Raw genomic sequence first — 17883 nt, 5'->3', positions numbered from 1 at the left:
AGTGTTTAACCTCATTCCTCACTCGGGAAACGCGAACCACAGCCCCAGCGAAACGCCACCACCAGGGAAATGGCTAAAATTTAAAAACCTGCCGATGGCGAGAGCCGCCCGGGATGCGGAGCAGCTGGAAGCGCCGGCGGCCGCGGGGAGGGAGCGCGTCTTGGCAGCTGCTGGTGGCGCCCCACATCCCTCACCGTCCAACTCAGCCCTCCCAGGTGTTTACCCAAGTGCAATGAAAACTTCTGTTCACACGGAACCTGTCTGTGGAGGCGGCAGCGGCTCATCCCTGAGCACCCCACGCGGAGGCGACGGGAGTGTCCTCGCGGCGAGGGGCCAAGGCGCGGGGTCTCAGGCCGGAGAGAAGGGTCGGACCCCGGGGCGGGCTGCAAGATCGGCCAGCCCAGTGCTCCGCGCGTCTGACCCCATCCTGAGGACCCAGGGAAAGGACCGGCCCTGGCTCTGCGGCCTCGAACCGGGGACGCGCGTGGGGAGCCCTGAACCCCGCAGCCGGCGCAGCGCACGGGGCCTCCCTCCTGCGTGGGAAGCGCCCGCGAGACGCCACGGCGCGCCCCGGTCCCGGCCCCGGCCCCAGGCCCCTCCCGCGCGCCCCCGGCCCCTCTGCAGGAGGGGCGGGGTCTGCGGGTGGGCGTGGCCTCGGTGCCCGCCCCCTCCTCAGCCCAGTCGGGGGTCGAAGGAGGGCCGCGCGCCAAGCCCCGCCCCCGCGCGCCCCCGCGCGCCCCCGCCGCGCCGCCGTCGGCCGTCAGAAAGGCGCGCGCCTTCGCCTTTAACGCGGGCCCGGGGGCGCGCGGCCCGCATGGCGAAGGAGCGGCGGCCGCTGCGGGCCGGGCCGGGCCGGGGCTGAGGCCGAGCGAGCCGCGGGGCCCGCGCAGCCCCGGCCGGCGCCCACCATGCGGCGGCTGCGGCGCCTGGCGCACCTGGTGCTCTTCTGCCCCTTCTCCAAGGGCCTGCAGGTAAGCGCGGTGCGCGCCCGCCGCCCTCGGCCGCCTCTGCTCGGGGAGGCCAAGCTCCAGCCCCGGAGTGGGCCGAGCGCGGAGCGGGGCCCCGGGTTCAGACACGAGGGGTTCATGAGCCCGGGCTGGGCAGAGGGGGGAGGTGAGTGGCTTGGGAAGGACAGGACGCTGGGCAAGGGGCGGTGGCGGCGACGGCGACAGGAGAGTCCGGGCGGGGGATGCTGCGGCCTAGAGGCCCCCCGCCCCGCCCTGCAGGCGGTCCTTGCCCCCCAGGCTCAGAAACCACACAAAAGTCCTTTCCTCTTTTCTTCAATTAAAAAATAAGATGTGTTATTCTGCGGTAGAAAACTTGGGACACACAGAAACGCCCTGGCAAGGACATGACCTCCCTGTCCCCCGCCCCTTCATCCCATCAGCCAGCCATAGCGCAGGGACCCTGCCCTGACCCCGGGATGACCTTGAACAAGTCACCGTCCCCTCCTGGGGCGTTGCCGGGTCCGCATGGGAGACCCGGGCTGCCTTGGGTTCCGGCTGCCAGGCGCCCTTTCACCTTCTGCTTTGGGGAGATGCAGGCCAGGCCCATCAGGCTGCAATCATGCAGGGCCCAGCCTCTTGACGGGATGCCTTCCCTGACCCTCCAGGACCCCAGGCATCTGCCAGAGGAGCCAGTCCTGGTCAGATCTGCCTGTACCTCCCTGGTCCCCGCAGGGTAGTCCCGGGTCAGCAGGAGGAACCCTGCCAGGGTCCTGCCTGAGCTCAGGGCCTGGTTGGCCTCAGCTCCCCTTCTGGGAAGAGTGTATGGAACCCAGCAACTCCCAGATTGCAGCGAGACCCTCTGTGCCCACCTGGGGCTTCAGGGTGTGGTGGTCCCGGCTCAGCCTTGGGGCAGGGTGAGAGCTAAGGGGACCACCCCAGTCGCTGGGAGGTGGGGTGCACAGTGGTGCCCTCCCCGGAGGAAGGGCCTCAGCCAGCGGCTGCAGAAGAGATGCTGATGCTTGGAGCTCCGCCAAGGAATGGCAGGAGAGGGGCGCTGGCTGTTCCCAGGGTGGCTGGCTCGGGGCCAGAGCCCTGGTCGGAATCCAGCCTGCCCCTCTAATGGCCTCAGTTTCCTGGCCTTGTGAACTGCCTTTCTGGGTCAGTACTGTGGGGCTCCCGGCTCATGGTCTGAGCCTGCTGGGCTGAGGACCACAGTGCTGTTCCATCCCGTGGGTGACCCTCCCCACCCTCCAAGTGGCTACACTGGCAGCTGGTCCCCACCTGCCCCTGCAAAGCCCCAGCCCAGGTCCTGGATGGTGGGGCCACCTCCACACTCAAGCTTTGCCCATCCATCTGTGCCAGGCCCAGGAGCCAGGGTGGGCCAGGGAGCACTATGGGGGCCTTGCAGAGCAGCTGCTTGGGATCCCAGCAGGGCCAGGGATGGCAGCTGGGGAAGATCAAGACCTGGGGGAGAGCTGGGCAAGGTGGCTTATGCCTGTAATGCCAAGAACTTGGGAGGCTTGGTGGGAGGGTCACTTGAAGCTGGGAGTTCGAGGCTGCAGTGAGCTGTGACTGGACCACTGCACTCCAGGCTGGGCAACACAGCAAGACCTTGTCTCAAGAGAACAACAACAAAAGACCTGGGGGATGAACCAGAGCTGGCCAGGCGGAAACAGGCCCTGGCCCAAGCCCAGGCAGGGCTCTGGGGAGCAGAACTGGGTAAGTCCCTAGCTCGGTGTCACTGTCCCCAGCTGGGGTCAGCCCTGGGCCCAGCACCAGCTGCAGCCTCCCTCCTGGCTGTCCTCCGAGGCTCCGCCCATGCTGGGCCTCCCTGCCTGGCCCTGCCTCGGGCACATTCACCCTAAACGGAGCTGTCGGATCTTATCCTGCCAGAACACCACCCACCCCCCATTGTTTCTCTGCTTTCCTGTTTTTCATCTTGAGCAAGTCTGCCGGAAACAGATCCAGTGCCCAGGACAAGTGGTCTGAGGGGGCGAGACCAACCTGGGCCTGGAGGGCTCCCCCCACCGGAGCCATGCCCTCTGCTCCAGGCCCCCCAGGACCCCACTGCTACTGGAGCTCTGGGCCCTTCCCCAGCTGCTGGGGGTCCTCCCTCTGTAGCCCTGCCTGGGACAGCCATCAGTGAGTGGATGCCAGGGAAGCAGGAGGCCAGGGCCCACCCCTCCTGAAAGAACCAGACAAATGACCTCAGCTGCCTGGACTGTGCCTTGTCCTCGTTGAGAAGCTGGTGGCCCCATTTCAGGGAGGAGTCCCCTGCTCACGGCCTGAGCAGGGCTGCAGCCCACGACCTCTGACGGGGGCTCTGACTTGGGCAGGTGGGGGTGTGGCCAGGCGCTGCCAGGAGGAGGATGTGATCAGTGGGTGGCCTCTCCCTGGCCGCAGGTGGACAGGAGGCCACAGGGAGTGCTTGGAGCCAGCGGTGGGGCCTCTCTGAGGGGAAGCTGGCCGCCAAGCCTGGGCCCTTCACCCTTCAGCTGCAGGTCAGGATGTCTGAGCCCCTGCATAGGGCAAGACCCCTCTGCTGGCCACTCCTGGACAGTGCCTGAGAGGCCTGAAATTTGCTAGGGGGCTGGGGAGAGGGAAGGCGGCACGCAGCTGTCCCTGGCTGTCACCCTTGGAAGCCCAGCTTGGAGGCCTGGATGGGGATGGATCGCCCAGCAGCCTGAGCCTGCGCTCTAGAGCCCGTGCCTGAGCCTCCTTGTGCCAGCAGGGAAACCAAGGCAGAAGCGCTGAGGATGGCAGAGTGACCTGGAGCCCTCCCAAAAAGCTGGTTCCCAGACATCTGGGTCAGAGTTTTAGGCAGGGGCCAGGAGCTGTGTGATTACTTTTTTTTTTTTTTTTTTTTTAGATGGAGTCTTGCTCTGTCACCCAGGCTGGAGTGCAGTGACGGGATCTCCGCTCACTGCAAGCTCCGCCTCCTGGGTTCAAGTGATTCTCCTGCCTCAGCCTCCCAAGTAGCTGGGATTACAGGCATGCGCCACCACGCCTAGCTAATTTTGTATTTTTAGTAGAGATGGCGTGTCTCCATGTTGGTCAGGCTGGTCTCGAACTCCTGACCTCAGGTGATCTGCTCGCCTTGGCCTCCCAAAGTGCTGGGATTACAGGCGTGAGCCACCATGCCTGGCCTTAATTTTTAACTGTGGTAAAATACATATAGCATAAAATGTATCATCTTAACCCTGTTTAAGTGCAGTTTAATGGCACCAAATAAAGGATTCTCGTTATGCAGCCGTCACCTCTCTCGGTCCACAGAGCTCTCCAATTTCCCAAACTGAAGCTCTGTCCGCATCAAACGCACACTCCCAGTCACTTCCCAGCCCCCAGCTCCCTCCATTCTTCTTCCTGTCTCTATGGTTTTGGCGACTCTGGGGACCTCGTGTAAGTGGGTCCTGCAGGATTCGTGCTTTGGTGACGGGCTCGTTTCACTGAGCCTCTTGTCCTGGCATTCCTCCCTGCTGGGTGAACGTCAGGATCTCCTTCCTTCTCAGAGCGCAGTCACTCCGCAGTGTGGATAGGACAGACGCAGCTGCTCTTCCATCCCCTGGCTGCGAACTCAAGGACTGCCCATTGCTGGGCTGTTGTGAACATCGGTGTCTGAGTCTGCGTCTTTTTTTTTTTGGGGGGGGGGGACAGGGTCTCGCTTTGTCACCCAGGTGGAGTGTAGTGTGCGGTCACAGCTCACTGCAGCTTCAACCTCCCGGGTTCAGTCAATCCTCCAGCCTCAGCCTCCCAAGTAGCTGGTACTACAGGCGTGAGTCACCATGCCCAGCTAATTTTTGTATTTTTAGTAGAGATGGGGTTTCGCCATGTTGCCCAGGCTGGTCTCGAACTCCTGAGCTCAAGCAAGCCACCCACCTCAGTCTCCCAAAGAGCTGGGATTACAGGATGAGCCACCGCACCTAGCTAATTTTTGTATTTTTGTAGAGGCAGGGTTTCACTATGTTGCCCAGAATGGTCTCAAACTCCTGGGCTCAAGCAATCCGCCCGCCTCAGCCTCCCAGAGTGCTGGGTTTACAGGGTGAGCCACCGCGCCTGGCCCGCCTGCGTCTCTTTTTTTTTTTTTTTTTTTTTTGAGATGGAGTCTCGCTCTGTCACCCAGGCTGGAGTGCAGTGGCCGGATCTCAGCTCACTGCAAGCTCCGCCTCCCGGGTTTACGCCATTCTCCTGCCTCAGCCTCCCGAGTAGCTAGGACTACAGGCGCCTGCCACCTCGCCCGGCTAAGTTTTTGTATTTTTAGTAGAGACGGGGTTTCACTGTGTTAGCCAGGATGGTCTCGATCTCCTGACCTCATGATCCGCCCGTCTGGGCCTCCCAAAGTGCTGGGATTACAGGCTTGAGCCACCGCGCCCGGCCACCGCCTGCGTCTCTTAAATGCTTCCACGATGTGGCTGCGTTGGGCTCCTGGGGCCCCGTTCTCCAAACCTGGTTCTCTTTGCAGGCCTGGTCCGGCCGGAACTTCCCACCAATCTCCATTACAGCGGGAAAAATAGGGGCAGTGTCACTCGTGGTGGGCGCGCTCACCTTGTGCAGAGGTGATGATGTTATGAAATGAGATCAGGAAGGGAAAGCTTTGTAAAAAATAGCTTTATTCGGCCAGTCGCGGTGGCTCACACCTGCAATCCCAGCACTTTGGGAGGCCGAGGCAGGTGGATCACCTGAGGTCAGGAGTTCAAGACCAGCCTGGCCAACATGGTGAAACCCCATCTCTACTGAAAATAAAAAAATTAGCCAGGTGGTGTGGTGGTGCGTGCCTATAGTCCCAGCTACTCGGGAGGCTGAGGCAGGAGAATCACTTGAACCCGGGAGGCAGAGGTTGCAGTGAGCCGAGATCGCGCCACTGCACTCCAGCATGGGGTACAGAGTCAGACTCCCTCTCAGAAAAAAAAAAAATCTTCATTCAGCAGAGAAAAGAATTGGCCACCATGTAGTCCCCTGGTTTTGACATTTATTTTTACCTGCCCGTAACACTGAAAGTCTGGGCTGCGCCTGCCCCCACCTCCAGCCCCTGCAGCCCGTTATGTGACCCGGGAGAGGCAGAGCCAGGAGCGGGTGTTGCTGAGCTGGGGGTGATTCTAGAAGATGGGGGCACCAGTGGGCCAAGGGGATGGCAGGGGAAGGCTGGGGTGGATCCAGAGGCCCTTCCCGTGGGAAGTGGGGTTGAGAGCACCCCGAGTGTGGGTGCCCCGAGGGCACCTCCTCATGTAGCCCCTTCCCCTACAGGGTCGACTCCCAGGCCTCAGGGTCCGGTGCATCTTCCTGGCATGGCTGGGCATCTTTGCGGGCAGCTGGCTGGTATACGTGCACTACTCGTCCTACTCGGAGCGCTGTCGTGGCCACGTCTGCCAGGTGGTCATTGTAAGTGTTGCGTGTGTGGGCTGGGGACTGGGCTGTGCCCCCTTGCTGCCCTAGACGCTGGGGCACCAGGCCCTGGAGACACCTTCCTCCCCAGATCCAGGGCCCACAAGGCATGTGGGTTTCTAGGTGGGATCTGCAGTGCTGCCTCAGACTGGGTGTGGAGGATGGGGGTCCAGGGGAGGACAGGGGAGACGTGGGGGTGGCTGCAGGGGCTCAGGAGAGAGAGAGGGGCTGGGGGCTGGGGGCAGGGCAGACTCCAGAAATGTTTGGGAGGGAGGATGTTTAGCAGGAAGGCTGGGGTGGGCAGCTGGCCTCACTGGCCTGGGATGGAGGCCCCCATGTGCTGGCCTCACTGGCCGGGATAGAGACCCCTGTGTGGTGTTCTCATTGGACGGGATGGAGCCCCCCACGTGATATCCTCAGTGGCCCAGGATGGAGACTCCTGTGTGCTGGCCTCAGTGGCCTTGCTAGCTCCCCTGGGACCAGGGGTTCCCTGAGGCAGGCGGCAGGGCAGGGTCCTCCACAGCCTCCACCTCAGGGAGACAGGGCTAAGTCCCCTGGCGTATGTGAGCATGTGTGTGTCTGGGAGCAAGCGTGTCCACATGAGTGCACACCAAGGTGACCCCCTGCTCCTCTGCACACCCTGTGACTAGCTAGGCGGGGAGGTCATCCCAGCTCTGTCTTCCTGGCAAACCCTAGACTCGCCCAGAACTGGGCAGGTCCCCCACCGAATTTTGACCCCAGCCTGCCTGATGACCAGGGTTCTGATGCCTCCACTCCACTTGGGGTCAGGCCAGGGCACAGGTGGATCTGGCCTGTAGCAGCGGTCACTGTGGGTTGTCACGGGGATTGGGTGCAGGGACACCCCAAGTTCGGTGTCTCCTCCGTCAGATGGGGAGGGCGTCTCTCCTGGCAGCTGGGTGGTGAAGCTATCTAGCTGGGCGTGGGCAGGCCCATGCCCCACAGAGCCATTTCTGACGGGAGCCACATGTGGAAAGGCCCAGAAGTGGCAGTGGAGGAGTGGGATGTGGGGTCCAGAGGAGGAGAGCTGCTGTGCCCAGGATTTGTTTGGAATCCATGCCAGCCCAGGGAAGGCCTCCAGGCTCCTGGCACCAGGCCTTGCTCACCCTTGAAGTCCAGGGCGCCTCTGAGCTCAGCAGGGCCGGAGGGTGGCACACTGGGCTCGTCCTGGGGCCATGAGTAGGGAGGGCTTTGCCCCAAGCAGATGCACCCCTGGAGCTCCTAGAAGGACGGAGGAGGTGGAGGGGCCGGACCTCCGGGCCGGGGTGTTGTGGGTAGGGGTGGGTGGGAGTGAGCAGAGGCGCTCATGGCCAGGCGGGTTCTGAGCACCTACTGGGTGCCAGACTGCAGAGGCCGCTGAGGAGCAGGAGGAGGTGCCCCCACAAACAAGAGGAAGCTGCGTGTCCGTTTCCCAGGGTGCCCTGGCCCTTCACCCAGCGGGGGTTTCCCTGGCTGCTCAGAGCCTTCCCAGAGGTCAGGCCAAGCTCAGCTCTCCTGAGGCCATCCCAGGGCCATGGAGACGTCGCCTCCTTGACAGAGGAGGCTCCCTGCCCCGCCTCGTGGAGGCATTGGACGCCTCAGAGAGCCGCAGAGGCTGGCCCAGCTCACACAGCGAAGCAGCAGCAGTGTAGGGCCAGTCCCAGGTTCCACCAGGGCCCTCGAGAGGCCAAGAACTGGACTGAGTCCCCACTGAGCTCTGCTGCAGACCGGTAACAGGCTGGGTGGTGGGGGGACTGGCTGGGGACCGATGTGCGGTGGGTGGGGACCCTGAGGAGGCCAAGTACACACCCGCCTCAGCCTCTGAGGAAGCCTCACCCCACCCTGCTAGGTGCAAGAGGCACCCAGGACCATGGGGGCAGCTCCATCTTCCCACCCCGGGGGGACCCCGGCCCCGGCGCCAGCCTGGCAGAGGGCAGCGTGGCCCAGAGGCTCCTTCCCCAGCACCGCTGTGTGCCAGGAGCAGGGCATCCTCCTGGGGTCTGGGGCTCCGGGCGCAGGGGGCTGGTCTGGGGACTGGAGTGGACTCCAGTAGCGAAGGGCCTGCCTGCAAGGTGGAGGGTTGGACAAGTGTGCGGTTTTCCTTCATTTTTCTTTTCTCTCTTGATGAAGAGTCGGTGTTTTCTTGCTGCTGAGACAGAGGCTGCCTTCATGCCTCATGTGGCGGGGTCCTCGGCCTCCGGTTGGCCCATCTCACTTCTGTCCCCACCCTTGGTGTGTGGGGCAGGGGGGCAGGGACCCTCCCTCTTCCCCACCCCGGAGGGCGGGGTGCTCCGCAGCTCACTTCCCTGGCTCCCTCCAAGCCTGCTTGGCCAGGCTCCATGGCAACTGAGGCTGTACATCCAGGAATTCTTCCCCTACCCCCAGAGGGGCAGGCCAGCTGCATCGTTCTGTCACCTCCCGCGGGGCGCTGGGATTCAGGGGCTGCCAGGCTCCCGGAGCTGGGGTGGGGGCTGAGGAGGGGCGGCAGCCAGCCCTGGGCCTGATTTAATTACCGCTAACAGTGTCTCCCTGGGGGTCTGGCTAAGGAGGGGGCCTGTGGGACCGGGAAGGACAGGCCCGGAGTCATTGTGAGGCCCCAGGGATCCGTTTTCTAAGCCTTAACAAACAGCTCTTGACAACAGAGCGCTTGAGCCTGGGCACTGGCCTCAAGGGGCTGGGAGAGGTCAAGGCTGGGGCTCCGTTGCCCACCAGGGGTACCCTTGAGGCTGTCAGCTCCGGCGGTGAGCCCTGTCCTGGCTGCACGTGGGGCAAACAGTGAGGCCGTGGCCTGTCCTCCTCCTGCCTCAGCCTGGGGAAGGTTGGGAGGGGCCGAAGATGGAGGCCAAGTCCTTGGGACAGGAGGAGCCCCAAACCTGGGAACGTTGGAAACCCACCCAGAAGCCGCCATGCAGGTGTGGCTCTGGGCACCAGGATCTGTCCTGAGAGCGCCCATGAGTGCCCAGTGCAGAATGGCTGGCGGCCCGCCCCAACAGGGAGCAGAGGGGCTGGGCGCGGCGCCCTTCACGGGTTCACACCCAGATGTTTGACCTCTGACCAGGGGGCTGCTTCTCTGACAGACGCCCTGTGGCTCGTGCCTGACTCCTGTCCAGGTTCTACCAGCCTGACCATCGCTCTGGCACCAACAGCCCACCCTTCTGTTCTTCCTGGTGTCCTGGGGAAAGCCCTGCCTGGGCGGGGCAGCTCCTGGCCCTTCAGACGGAAGACGCCGTCCAGTCAGCACCACGATGGGAAACAAGTTCAGAGATGTCTCATTTACTGACCTGGGCAGGGAGGGCGCCATGAGTCAGGGGGCCATCCTCCCTCCCGGCGTCACCCGAGGCAGGAATGAAGTCAGGCAGAGACAGGGCGTGTGGCAGCTGGTGGTGTAGATGTTAGGGACTAGGGTGAATTCTAGTTCACCAGCCAATACCTGCATGGCCCAGAGAGCTGGGTCAGCTGGACGGGAGAGCTGCCTCCGGGTTCCTGCCTCTGGCCCTGGCCTGGGCTTGACACTAGGTGTGGTGTTTGTCTCCTGTCCAGGCAGTGGCCTTTGCTGAGCCGTCCTGTTACAGAAGCCAGGGTGGTGGGGACGGGACCAGACCGGAGGGTTGGCAGGGCTGCCCCTGCAGCCAACAGCCCCATCCTGCAGCCAGCAATGGCATGGCCCAGGGCCCTGGCACTGCCTGTGAGGGACTGGCAGCTTTCCAACTGCAGCAAGTGGAGGCCCCTGCCAGCTGGCGGGTGCTGGGCCCAGTGTGGCTCAGGGACGGGTGTGGGCTGGAGGTGGCCGTCGCCAGCTCTGGCAGTTTGGGGGTCTGAGAAAAGATGGCCAAAGAACAGGGGCCCAGTGGGTGCTGGGACGGAGTGACCACGGTGATGGTTGCTTGGCCCTCCGTGCCCTCTTCCCGCCTACCTGGCCCCACCTGTGACCTCTCCCTCCCAGGGGTCCTGGAGGAACGGGTGCAGCTGGGCTTCGGGCCTGTGGGGAGGGGCTCAATGGGGCAGGGATGTAGCTGCCCCACCCCAGCACGCCCTGCACCTATCTCCTCAGTGTGACCAGTACCGCAAGGGGATCATCTCGGGCTCTGTCTGCCAGGACCTGTGTGAGCTGCATATGGTGGAGTGGAGGACCTGCCTCTCGGCAGCCCCGGCCCAACAGGTATGGCCATAGGCAGGGCGGGTGGGCCTGGGGCTGATACTGCCCGTGCAGTGGGAGGGGGACGTCTGCACAGAGGACCTCTATGGCCCTGTCCAGGTGTACAGTGGGCTCTGGCGGGATAAGGATGTAACCATCAAGTGTGGCATCGAGGAGACCCTCGACTCGAAGGCCCGGTCGGATGCGGCCCCCCGGCGGGAGCTGGTGCTGTTCGACAAGCCCACCCGGGGCACCTCCATCAAGGAATTCCGGGAGATGACCCTCAGCTTCCTCAAGGTCAGATAGCTCTCCTGAGGGGCAGGGTAGGAGTCCACACCACGGTCATGTGCCCAGCGGGCGGCCCTGGCACCAACATGCTCAGCACAAAGGCATACATGGGCCCAAGTGGACCCTGGGCAGACCTCCTATCCTCCAGCCCCTGGGCAGGAGCCCTGCCAGGGAAGGAGCTTCTCCAGGGCTGGGGGCACCGGTGGGCTGGCAGCTGAGGTCGAGAGGAGGCTCCTGCAGTCAAGGGCCATGGGTCAAGCACGGCAGGTGCCCCAAGTGGAGACCAGGGCTTGCAGAGAGGGGCCGCTTCTTAGGGCTTCAGCCAGCGCAGAGGGCATTCTCATCCTCAGGGAAGCTTTGAGGCTTCTCTGCTCAGGTGCCCACCCCCGAGCTCCCCACGTGCACCCAAAGCTGCTGAGAGATGGGAGGTCTGTCTGGCAGCAGCAACACAGGCCAGGAGAGTGAGTGGGCACCTTGCTGGCTGCCTCCTCCCCCCGTGTAGCTGGGGGCTGGGACCCCTAACCTGGCAGGGTGCTGGTCTGGTCGGCAGACCACCCAGGTCAAAGCCAGGTTGTGCTCCCAGACATCCAATCAACTGGTTTTTCCTCTCTTGGTCCCAAACGCCAGGCGAACATGGGAGACCTGCCTTCCCTGCCAGCGCTGGTTGGCCAGGTCCTGCTCATGGCCGACTTCAACAAGGACAACCGGGTGTCCCTGGCGGAAGCCAAATCCGTGTGGGCCCTGCTGCAGCGTAACGAGTTCCTGCTGCTGCTGTCCCTGCAGGAGAAGGAGCATGCCTCCAGACTGCTGGGCTACTGCGGGGACCTCTACCTCACCGAGGGCGTGCCCCATGGGGCCTGGCACGCGGCCGCCCTGCCACCCCTGTTGCGCCCGCTGCTGCCGCCTGCCCTGCAGGGTGCCCTCCAGCAGTGGCTGGGGCCCGCGTGGCCTTGGCGGGCCAAGATCGCCATCGGTCTGCTGGAGTTCGTGGAGGAGCTCTTCCATGGCTCCTATGGAACTTTCTACATGTGTGAGACCACACTGGCCAATGTGGGCTACACAGCCACCTACGACTTCAAGATGGCCGACCTGCAGCAGGTAGCACCTGAGGCCACCGTGCGCCGCTTCCTGCAGGGCCGCCGCTGTGAGCACAGCGCTGACTGCACCTACGGGCGCGACTGCAGGGCCCCGTGTGACAGGCTCATGCGGCAGTGCAAGGGCGACCTCATCCAGCCCAACCTGGCCAAGGTGTGTGCGCTGCTACGGGGCTACCTGCTGCCTGGCGCGCCCGCCGACCTCCGCGAGGAGCTGGGCACGCAGCTGCGCACCTGCACCACGCTGAGCGGGCTGGCCAGCCAGGTGGAGGCCCATCATTCGCTGGTGCTCAGCCACCTCAAGACTCTGCTCTGGAAGAAGATCTCCAACACCAAGTACTCCTGATGGGCAGTGAGGGCCTGGCCACCCTTCCTGGAGCTGGCCGGGCGCCAGGGTCCAGCCCGCCCTCAAGGAATCCTGTCAGAAAGTATGAAATGCAACTGTTGCAAAATCACTTCCCTAAGGTTAGGGCTCTGGATTCCAACACCACAGACAGGAGATCCCAGCTCAGAGCAAAGGTGGACATCCTGGCAGGAGGGCCCTCCAAGGGGTTTTGTTACTCTGAAGAATGTGATGTCAATAAACAGCTTTTATGTAATGCCCAGGGCTGAGTACCCTGAGCCCCATCGATGCTGCGCACGGGACCCTGCGCCCGCTGTGGATCCAGGCCGTCAGGCTGGGGTGAGCCCCTGAATCCTGGGGAGGCAGCCCTCAGGTGTTAGTACAAGGTGAGATCTGTTCCAGAGCCCCTGCCTGCCCTTCAACCCACACACACCTCTGAAGCCACCAGGGCAGTTCCCCAAACACAGCGGCTTCTGCAACAGCCAATGACCAGTACCCCTAAACCTGGGCCGTGACACAACAGAACAAAAAGGTGTTCTAGTAACAAAACAGATTTACGCGTTATTTTAAAAACTGATTTTACAAAATCCAGCCATGAGATGTACAATTCATTCTCTAGAAACTTCTTCTCCAGCCCTGTGCACTCTCCCCAGTAGCCCAGGGCACCCAGCAACTGTCCCCCAGGAGAAGATCCCACCACAGCAACACCTTTCTTCAGGCCGGGCTCTGCTCCCAACGTCTGAGTCAAGACAATCCATTCCATTCAAGGCCAATTTATTCTCAAATTTTGCCAACACAGAAATACTATCCTTGAAGAAGTGTGCATTAAATCTTTTAATTCACTTCATTCTGTATTTCAAAATAAACGTTTTCCATATATATTTTCCCCCTTAGAGGGGAAAATTCAGGATCTTAGGTTCCAGGCAGTTCAAAAACAGCCAAGCAACCGGTTTTTTTTTTCCACCAGAATACCACAATGGCAGAACTTAAGAATTGCGATATTGCCGGGCGCGGTGGCTCACGCCTGTAATCCCAGCACTTTGGGAGGCCGAGGCGGGCGGATCACAAGGTCAGGAGATCGAGACCACGGTGAAACCCCGTCTCTACTAAAAATACAAAAAATTAGCCGGGCGCGGTTGTGGGCGCCTGTAGTCCCAGCTACTCGGGAGGCTGAGGCAGGAGAATGGCGTGAACCCGGGAGGTGGAGCTTGCAGTGAGCCGAGATCGCGCCACTGCACTCCAGCCTGGGCGACAGAGCGAGACTCTGTCTCAAAAAAAAAAAAAAAAAAAAGAATCGCGATATGAAAATGGAGGGGTGGTCCTGGCAGTGGCCCCTGGCTGGAATACACAGCACTACCCAGGCAGGGGCAGCGAGTGCCCCAATGCCAGCCTGCTCATCCCTGTAATGAAAGCAGAGCAGGAGATGCAGCTGTGGCCCTGGGGGCAGGTGGGCTTGTGGAAAGCTGGGCTCTGAGGCTGCAAACACCCCGAGTGCCAGTGGTCCCAGAGGGGGCAAGGCCTGTATCTGTACCTTTATTCCAGCCAGCCTCCTGCACAGGGCTGGGCCCACATCCTGGCCTCTGCATCTGAAAAGCAAACAAGGACAGTGATGCAGACCAGCGTTTTTTAACCTGGATTCACCAAATGACCTTCAGAGAACCCAATTTATGAAATCCTGAAACTTTCTTTTTTTCCAAGACAGAGTCCCACTCTGTTACCCAGGCTGGAGTACAGTGGCGTGATCTTGGCTCACTGCAACCTCTGCCTTCCAGGTTCAAGCGATTCTCCTGCCTCAGCCTCCCAAATAGCTGGGATTACAGGCTCGCACCACCACACCTGGCTAATTTTTGTATTTTTAGTAGCGACGGGGTTTCAGGCTGGTCTTGAACTCCTGACCTCAGGTGATCCACCTGCCTCGACCTCCCAAAGTGCTGGGATTACAGGCCTGAGCCACCGCGCTCAGCCTCCGCAAACTGTATTTTAAAGTTATCTTTCTTGATATGATCTCTTGGCAGAAATTTAACACTGGCACTGCTGACATTTAGAGCCACATCACTCTTCACTGTGGGGCGTCCCAGGCATTGCAGGACGTGTGGCTGTGTCTTTGGCCTCTGTACCCCCATTCCTACCCATTTTGGGGAGAGGATCCCTGTTTCCAAATAGCCTGTTTACCCCAGCTCAACTGCTCTTAGTCAAACTTGCCCAAGGCCTCCCAGACAGACCTGCAGAATAATTCCCAGAACAAGGCCTGGGAGTGAGACGCACACTCCTGGTAACCCCACAAGTGCCCGGAGCTTCAGACACACACGCACCTCATTTATACATATCTACACCTCAGGGTTCCCAGCAATGTTGCTGCCCCTCCCTCATGGAGCAAAGCAGGTAAGGTGTTTTCCAAAGCAAAACCCAAACGCTGCCTGGCTTTGGCTGCAAGTCATGTCATGTCAGGCCATAAACCATTCTCAGTGCCCACTGGTTCCCGGGCACTGAGTGTAGAAATCGCCACTTCCTCTTTGCCCCGAGGTCACAGGCACGGCAGAGCAACTGTCTGGTGCCGACAGGTCCAGGACAGCATCTGCAGGGCAGCCACTCACACCCACCCGGCAGCAAGGGCAGGCAGGGAGGGAGGGCAAGCTTCCGCCTCGCCTCTTACCTTGATCAGGGCTGGTGCAGGTCAGCCTGGTCACCCTGGCCAGTGCTCACACTGGAAGTCCATCACAGGCGAAGTCACCTTCCTGTGTTAAATAACAAAGAATGCTTGGCAAAGAATCAAGAACACAATCAAGTGGCTGCCGTTACTGCTATTAACTCAGACACCAGCAAACCCTTCCCCAGTCCTGTCCTGCGTGATCCTGACATGGTGTATGGTGTGACCCAGCGCACGCCAGACCTGACCGATCCTCTCACAGGTTCTTAAAACTCACTCCTGAAGGCTGCTCCTGGAGGTACCCTCTACCTTCCCACTATCCCTTCAGACCCCTAGCCAGCCTAGCCCAGAGCAAGGGTTAGAAAGCCCACTCACAAGGCCTGCCCTCTGATACCAGCAAAGGAAAACAGATGCCTGTCCATAAAACAGGAGTGTCAGACTATCAAACATTCAAACGTTCACGGGGCAGAACGCCGAGCGTAGACATAGCCTCTCTAATCTCTGCCACCTAATGACACAGATGTGACACGGCAGCCACAGCTGCAACGCCTCTAGGGGCAGTGTCCTGTAGAAGATGAAATAATCCGTTTTTATTCCCCTGGAGAGACAGCTTCTAGCCACAACGTGAACACAAGACCGACTGGTCCCTCCAGTCACTGAAGATGTCGCATAGCAGGGCTTAGTTACACTGGAGGATTGACCCTGTTCCAGCTCCCACGTACCAACTTACCCAACACCCCAAGCACATGCCGTTTCCAGTGAGCACACGTCCTAGAGAAAAAAGAAACCCCAATTTTGTATAAATCTTGCAAACACCACAGAAGGTCATCACACAAACACTGCATTTTTTTGGGAGGCCGAGGCGGGCGGGATCACTTGAGATCAGGAGTTCAAAACCAGCCTGGCCAACATGGTGAAATCCCGTCTCCACTAAAAATACAAAAAAAAAAAAAAAAAAAAAAAAAAAAAGTTAGCTGGCCTGGTGTTGGGCGCCTGTAATCCCAGCTACTCGGGAGGCTGAAGCAGGAAAATCGCTTAAACCCAGGAGGCAGACGTGGCAGCGAGCTGAGATCGCGCCACCGCACTCCAGCCTGGTCTACAGAGCGAGACTCTGTCTCAAAAAAGGCCGCGTTCCCGGTCTCCAGGAGGGTGGACCAAAGATGATCCCTGCCACCAAAAAGCTCACTGCCACAAGGGCCATTCTAGAAAAATCCGACCCAGGTTACTCTCTCCCCTTACTCTCTGGTTAATTTGCGGGAGGGGAGCTGGAGTTACAACACTGTGCCACGGAACGCGGGCTGCTGATCCCCTGCAGGTACCAAGGCACCAGGACTATAAGGCGGAATGCCCGCCACACAACTGAGCAGTCCTCCTTCGGCCAGAACAGCCTCCCGCTGAGCAGCCACAGTGACACAGCAACCACCAGACGCGTGGACACTGCCTAAGAAATCCATTTTTCAAAGATGCGACAAACATCTTCCCACAGCCTCAGCGACTCGGGAAGCAGCAGCAGGAGCGGAAGGGTCGTGGGTGAACCGGATGCTTTTCTCTAAGCTCCGAATTCGCGCACTGAGCTCTCACCAGGATTCTCGAAGCTTCCTGGCTGGAAACCGCGCAGGGCCGGGCAGCGCCCTCTCCACCAAGGAACACAGCAGCGGCGCCTCCTCCGCGGCCCGGGCCCCATCCCGCGGCTCACGCGGCCAGGACGCCCCAGGTCAGAGCCCGCCCCTACCCCGCAACCGGAGGCCGGCAGCCGAGTCCCTTAGGCCGCGCAGCGCCCGCGAGAGCAAGAACGCAGGGCGGGGCCCGCGCAGGCGCTCGGGAAAGGGGCGGCAGGAGAATGCAAAGAGCCGACCCACCATGGCAGCCGCCGGCGCGCGCAGAGGACGCGAGAGGACGCGCCGCAGCTTTTATAGCGCGGACGGCGGCCCGCAGGAGTCAATCCTCCCCGCCCAAGCAGCGCCCCCCGGCGGTCCCCGGCCGTGCCGCTCCCCGCGCCCGCCGGTGGGCGCTGCTCTGTGGCTGGCGGGTGGGCGCGTGGGTTCGCCACGCAGAGCTGCGGAAGTGCCTGCACCGCGACGCCCCACAGGGCCAGCAGCCGGGGCCGCGCCGTCGCCGACCCGCCAGGTGCCGGGCACGCCGCGGGCACTCGCGGCTCCCCGTTTTCGCGGAGGATTCCCAGGCCGGGTCAGGAGGACGTTCCACGAGCCCGTGGGTCCCCGTGGTCCCAGCCATCCGCGGCTCCCGTGACTGCCGAACAGCGCCCGCCCGGGGCAGCGTGGGACTCCCACGACGCGCCCCGTCCCTTCACCACCAGGGGCTCTACCGGTGTCGGCCATGGCGCGGGTACACACCAGGCGCCTAATGATTGCTGAGGCGGGCGAGGGTCCCGGCCGGCGGGGTAACCCCGGCCAGGCCTGCCCAGCGCCTTGTCTGCGCTCTGTCCAGGGACCTCGGTCACCGCGCAGGGCGGGACACCGAGACCTCGCGACCAAGCGACTCGCCGCGGTCGCCCGGCTGCGAACGGTGGTGCCGGGACTCGGACCAGGACGCGAACTGCAGAGCAGGGGATGACAGGCCAGAGCCGCAGGGGCTGGGAGGAAAGCCGCGCTGCTGTCCTGGGGCTGGGCAGCCTCTGCATTGCTCAGCGCAGACCGCTCTGGCCTTAAGCCTGGAGGGGACACCAGGAGATGAGGCTTCTTGCTCAGCCTGCTCTCTGCAGCCACAGGCAAAGGCCAGGAAGGCCGGGGTGCAGGACCTGGCATAAGAGCTGGCTGCAGCTCGGGTGCTGGCTTAGAGGGGGCAGGACCTGTTGATAAATTCAACTCAAATTTTCATTGCCTTTGCAAAGCCAGAAAACACCTCAGGGCTCCTAAGAAACGCCCCAGCCCAGGACCCCAGGACACCTCGCAACTGGGCTGCAGCTGTGTGGTCTGATGCGCCTCCCTGTGTGGCCCCACCTGGTGTTGGGGCTGGAGCTGGCACCAGAGCAGGCTCCGACTCCAGAGATGGTGCAGGCTCTGTCCTAGCACTGACATGGGTGTTGGAGACAA

At 61.6% G+C, this 17883-nt stretch overlaps 1 protein-coding gene, 1 long non-coding RNA gene and 2 other non-coding genes across 8 annotated transcripts; 1 reads left to right on the top strand and 3 right to left on the bottom strand.

Moving 5' to 3' along the window:
- Positions 1 to 780: 780 nt before the first annotated feature.
- DIPK1B (divergent protein kinase domain 1B) lies at positions 781 to 12439 on the top strand. 5 transcript variants are annotated; one of them, XM_074015994.1, is made up of 6 exons: positions 781 to 971; positions 4457 to 4558; positions 6189 to 6323; positions 10375 to 10482; positions 10579 to 10755; positions 11374 to 12439. In XM_074015994.1, exons 4-6 carry the CDS (start codon positions 10438 to 10440, stop codon positions 12184 to 12186), a joined length of 1035 nt encoding a protein of 344 aa, XP_073872095.1. In that variant the 5' UTR covers positions 781 to 971; positions 4457 to 4558; positions 6189 to 6323; positions 10375 to 10437; the 3' UTR covers positions 12187 to 12439. The 5 variants fall into 5 exon arrangements, with proteins under 5 accessions (XP_073872095.1, XP_073872094.1, XP_073872093.1 ...); XM_074015993.1 differs by having other exon boundaries at positions 4457 to 4566; XM_074015992.1 differs by having other exon boundaries at positions 4439 to 4558.
- Positions 12440 to 12940: 501 nt separating this feature from the next.
- On the bottom strand, positions 12941 to 16715 carry LOC107127507 (uncharacterized). Its single transcript, XR_001485372.3, has 4 exons — positions 16412 to 16715; positions 15561 to 15601; positions 14837 to 14918; positions 12941 to 13769 (listed from the first exon to the last, which is right to left on the bottom strand). It is a non-coding gene; the product is annotated as an uncharacterized lncRNA (long non-coding RNA).
- Positions 14623 to 14756, bottom strand: LOC123569276 (small nucleolar RNA SNORA43). The gene has a single exon (XR_006692915.1). It is a non-coding gene; the product is annotated as a small nucleolar RNA SNORA43 (small nucleolar RNA).
- Positions 15261 to 15392, bottom strand: LOC123569277 (small nucleolar RNA SNORA17). Its single transcript, XR_006692916.1, has one exon. It is a non-coding gene; the product is annotated as a small nucleolar RNA SNORA17 (small nucleolar RNA).
- Positions 16716 to 17883: the final 1168 nt, after the last annotated feature.

Source organism: Macaca fascicularis, chromosome 15 (assembly GCF_037993035.2).
Source record: "Macaca fascicularis isolate 582-1 chromosome 15, T2T-MFA8v1.1".
NCBI classification, from domain to species: Eukaryota; Metazoa; Chordata; class Mammalia; order Primates; family Cercopithecidae; genus Macaca; species Macaca fascicularis.
This window is presented reverse-complemented; position numbering and strand designations above follow the sequence as displayed.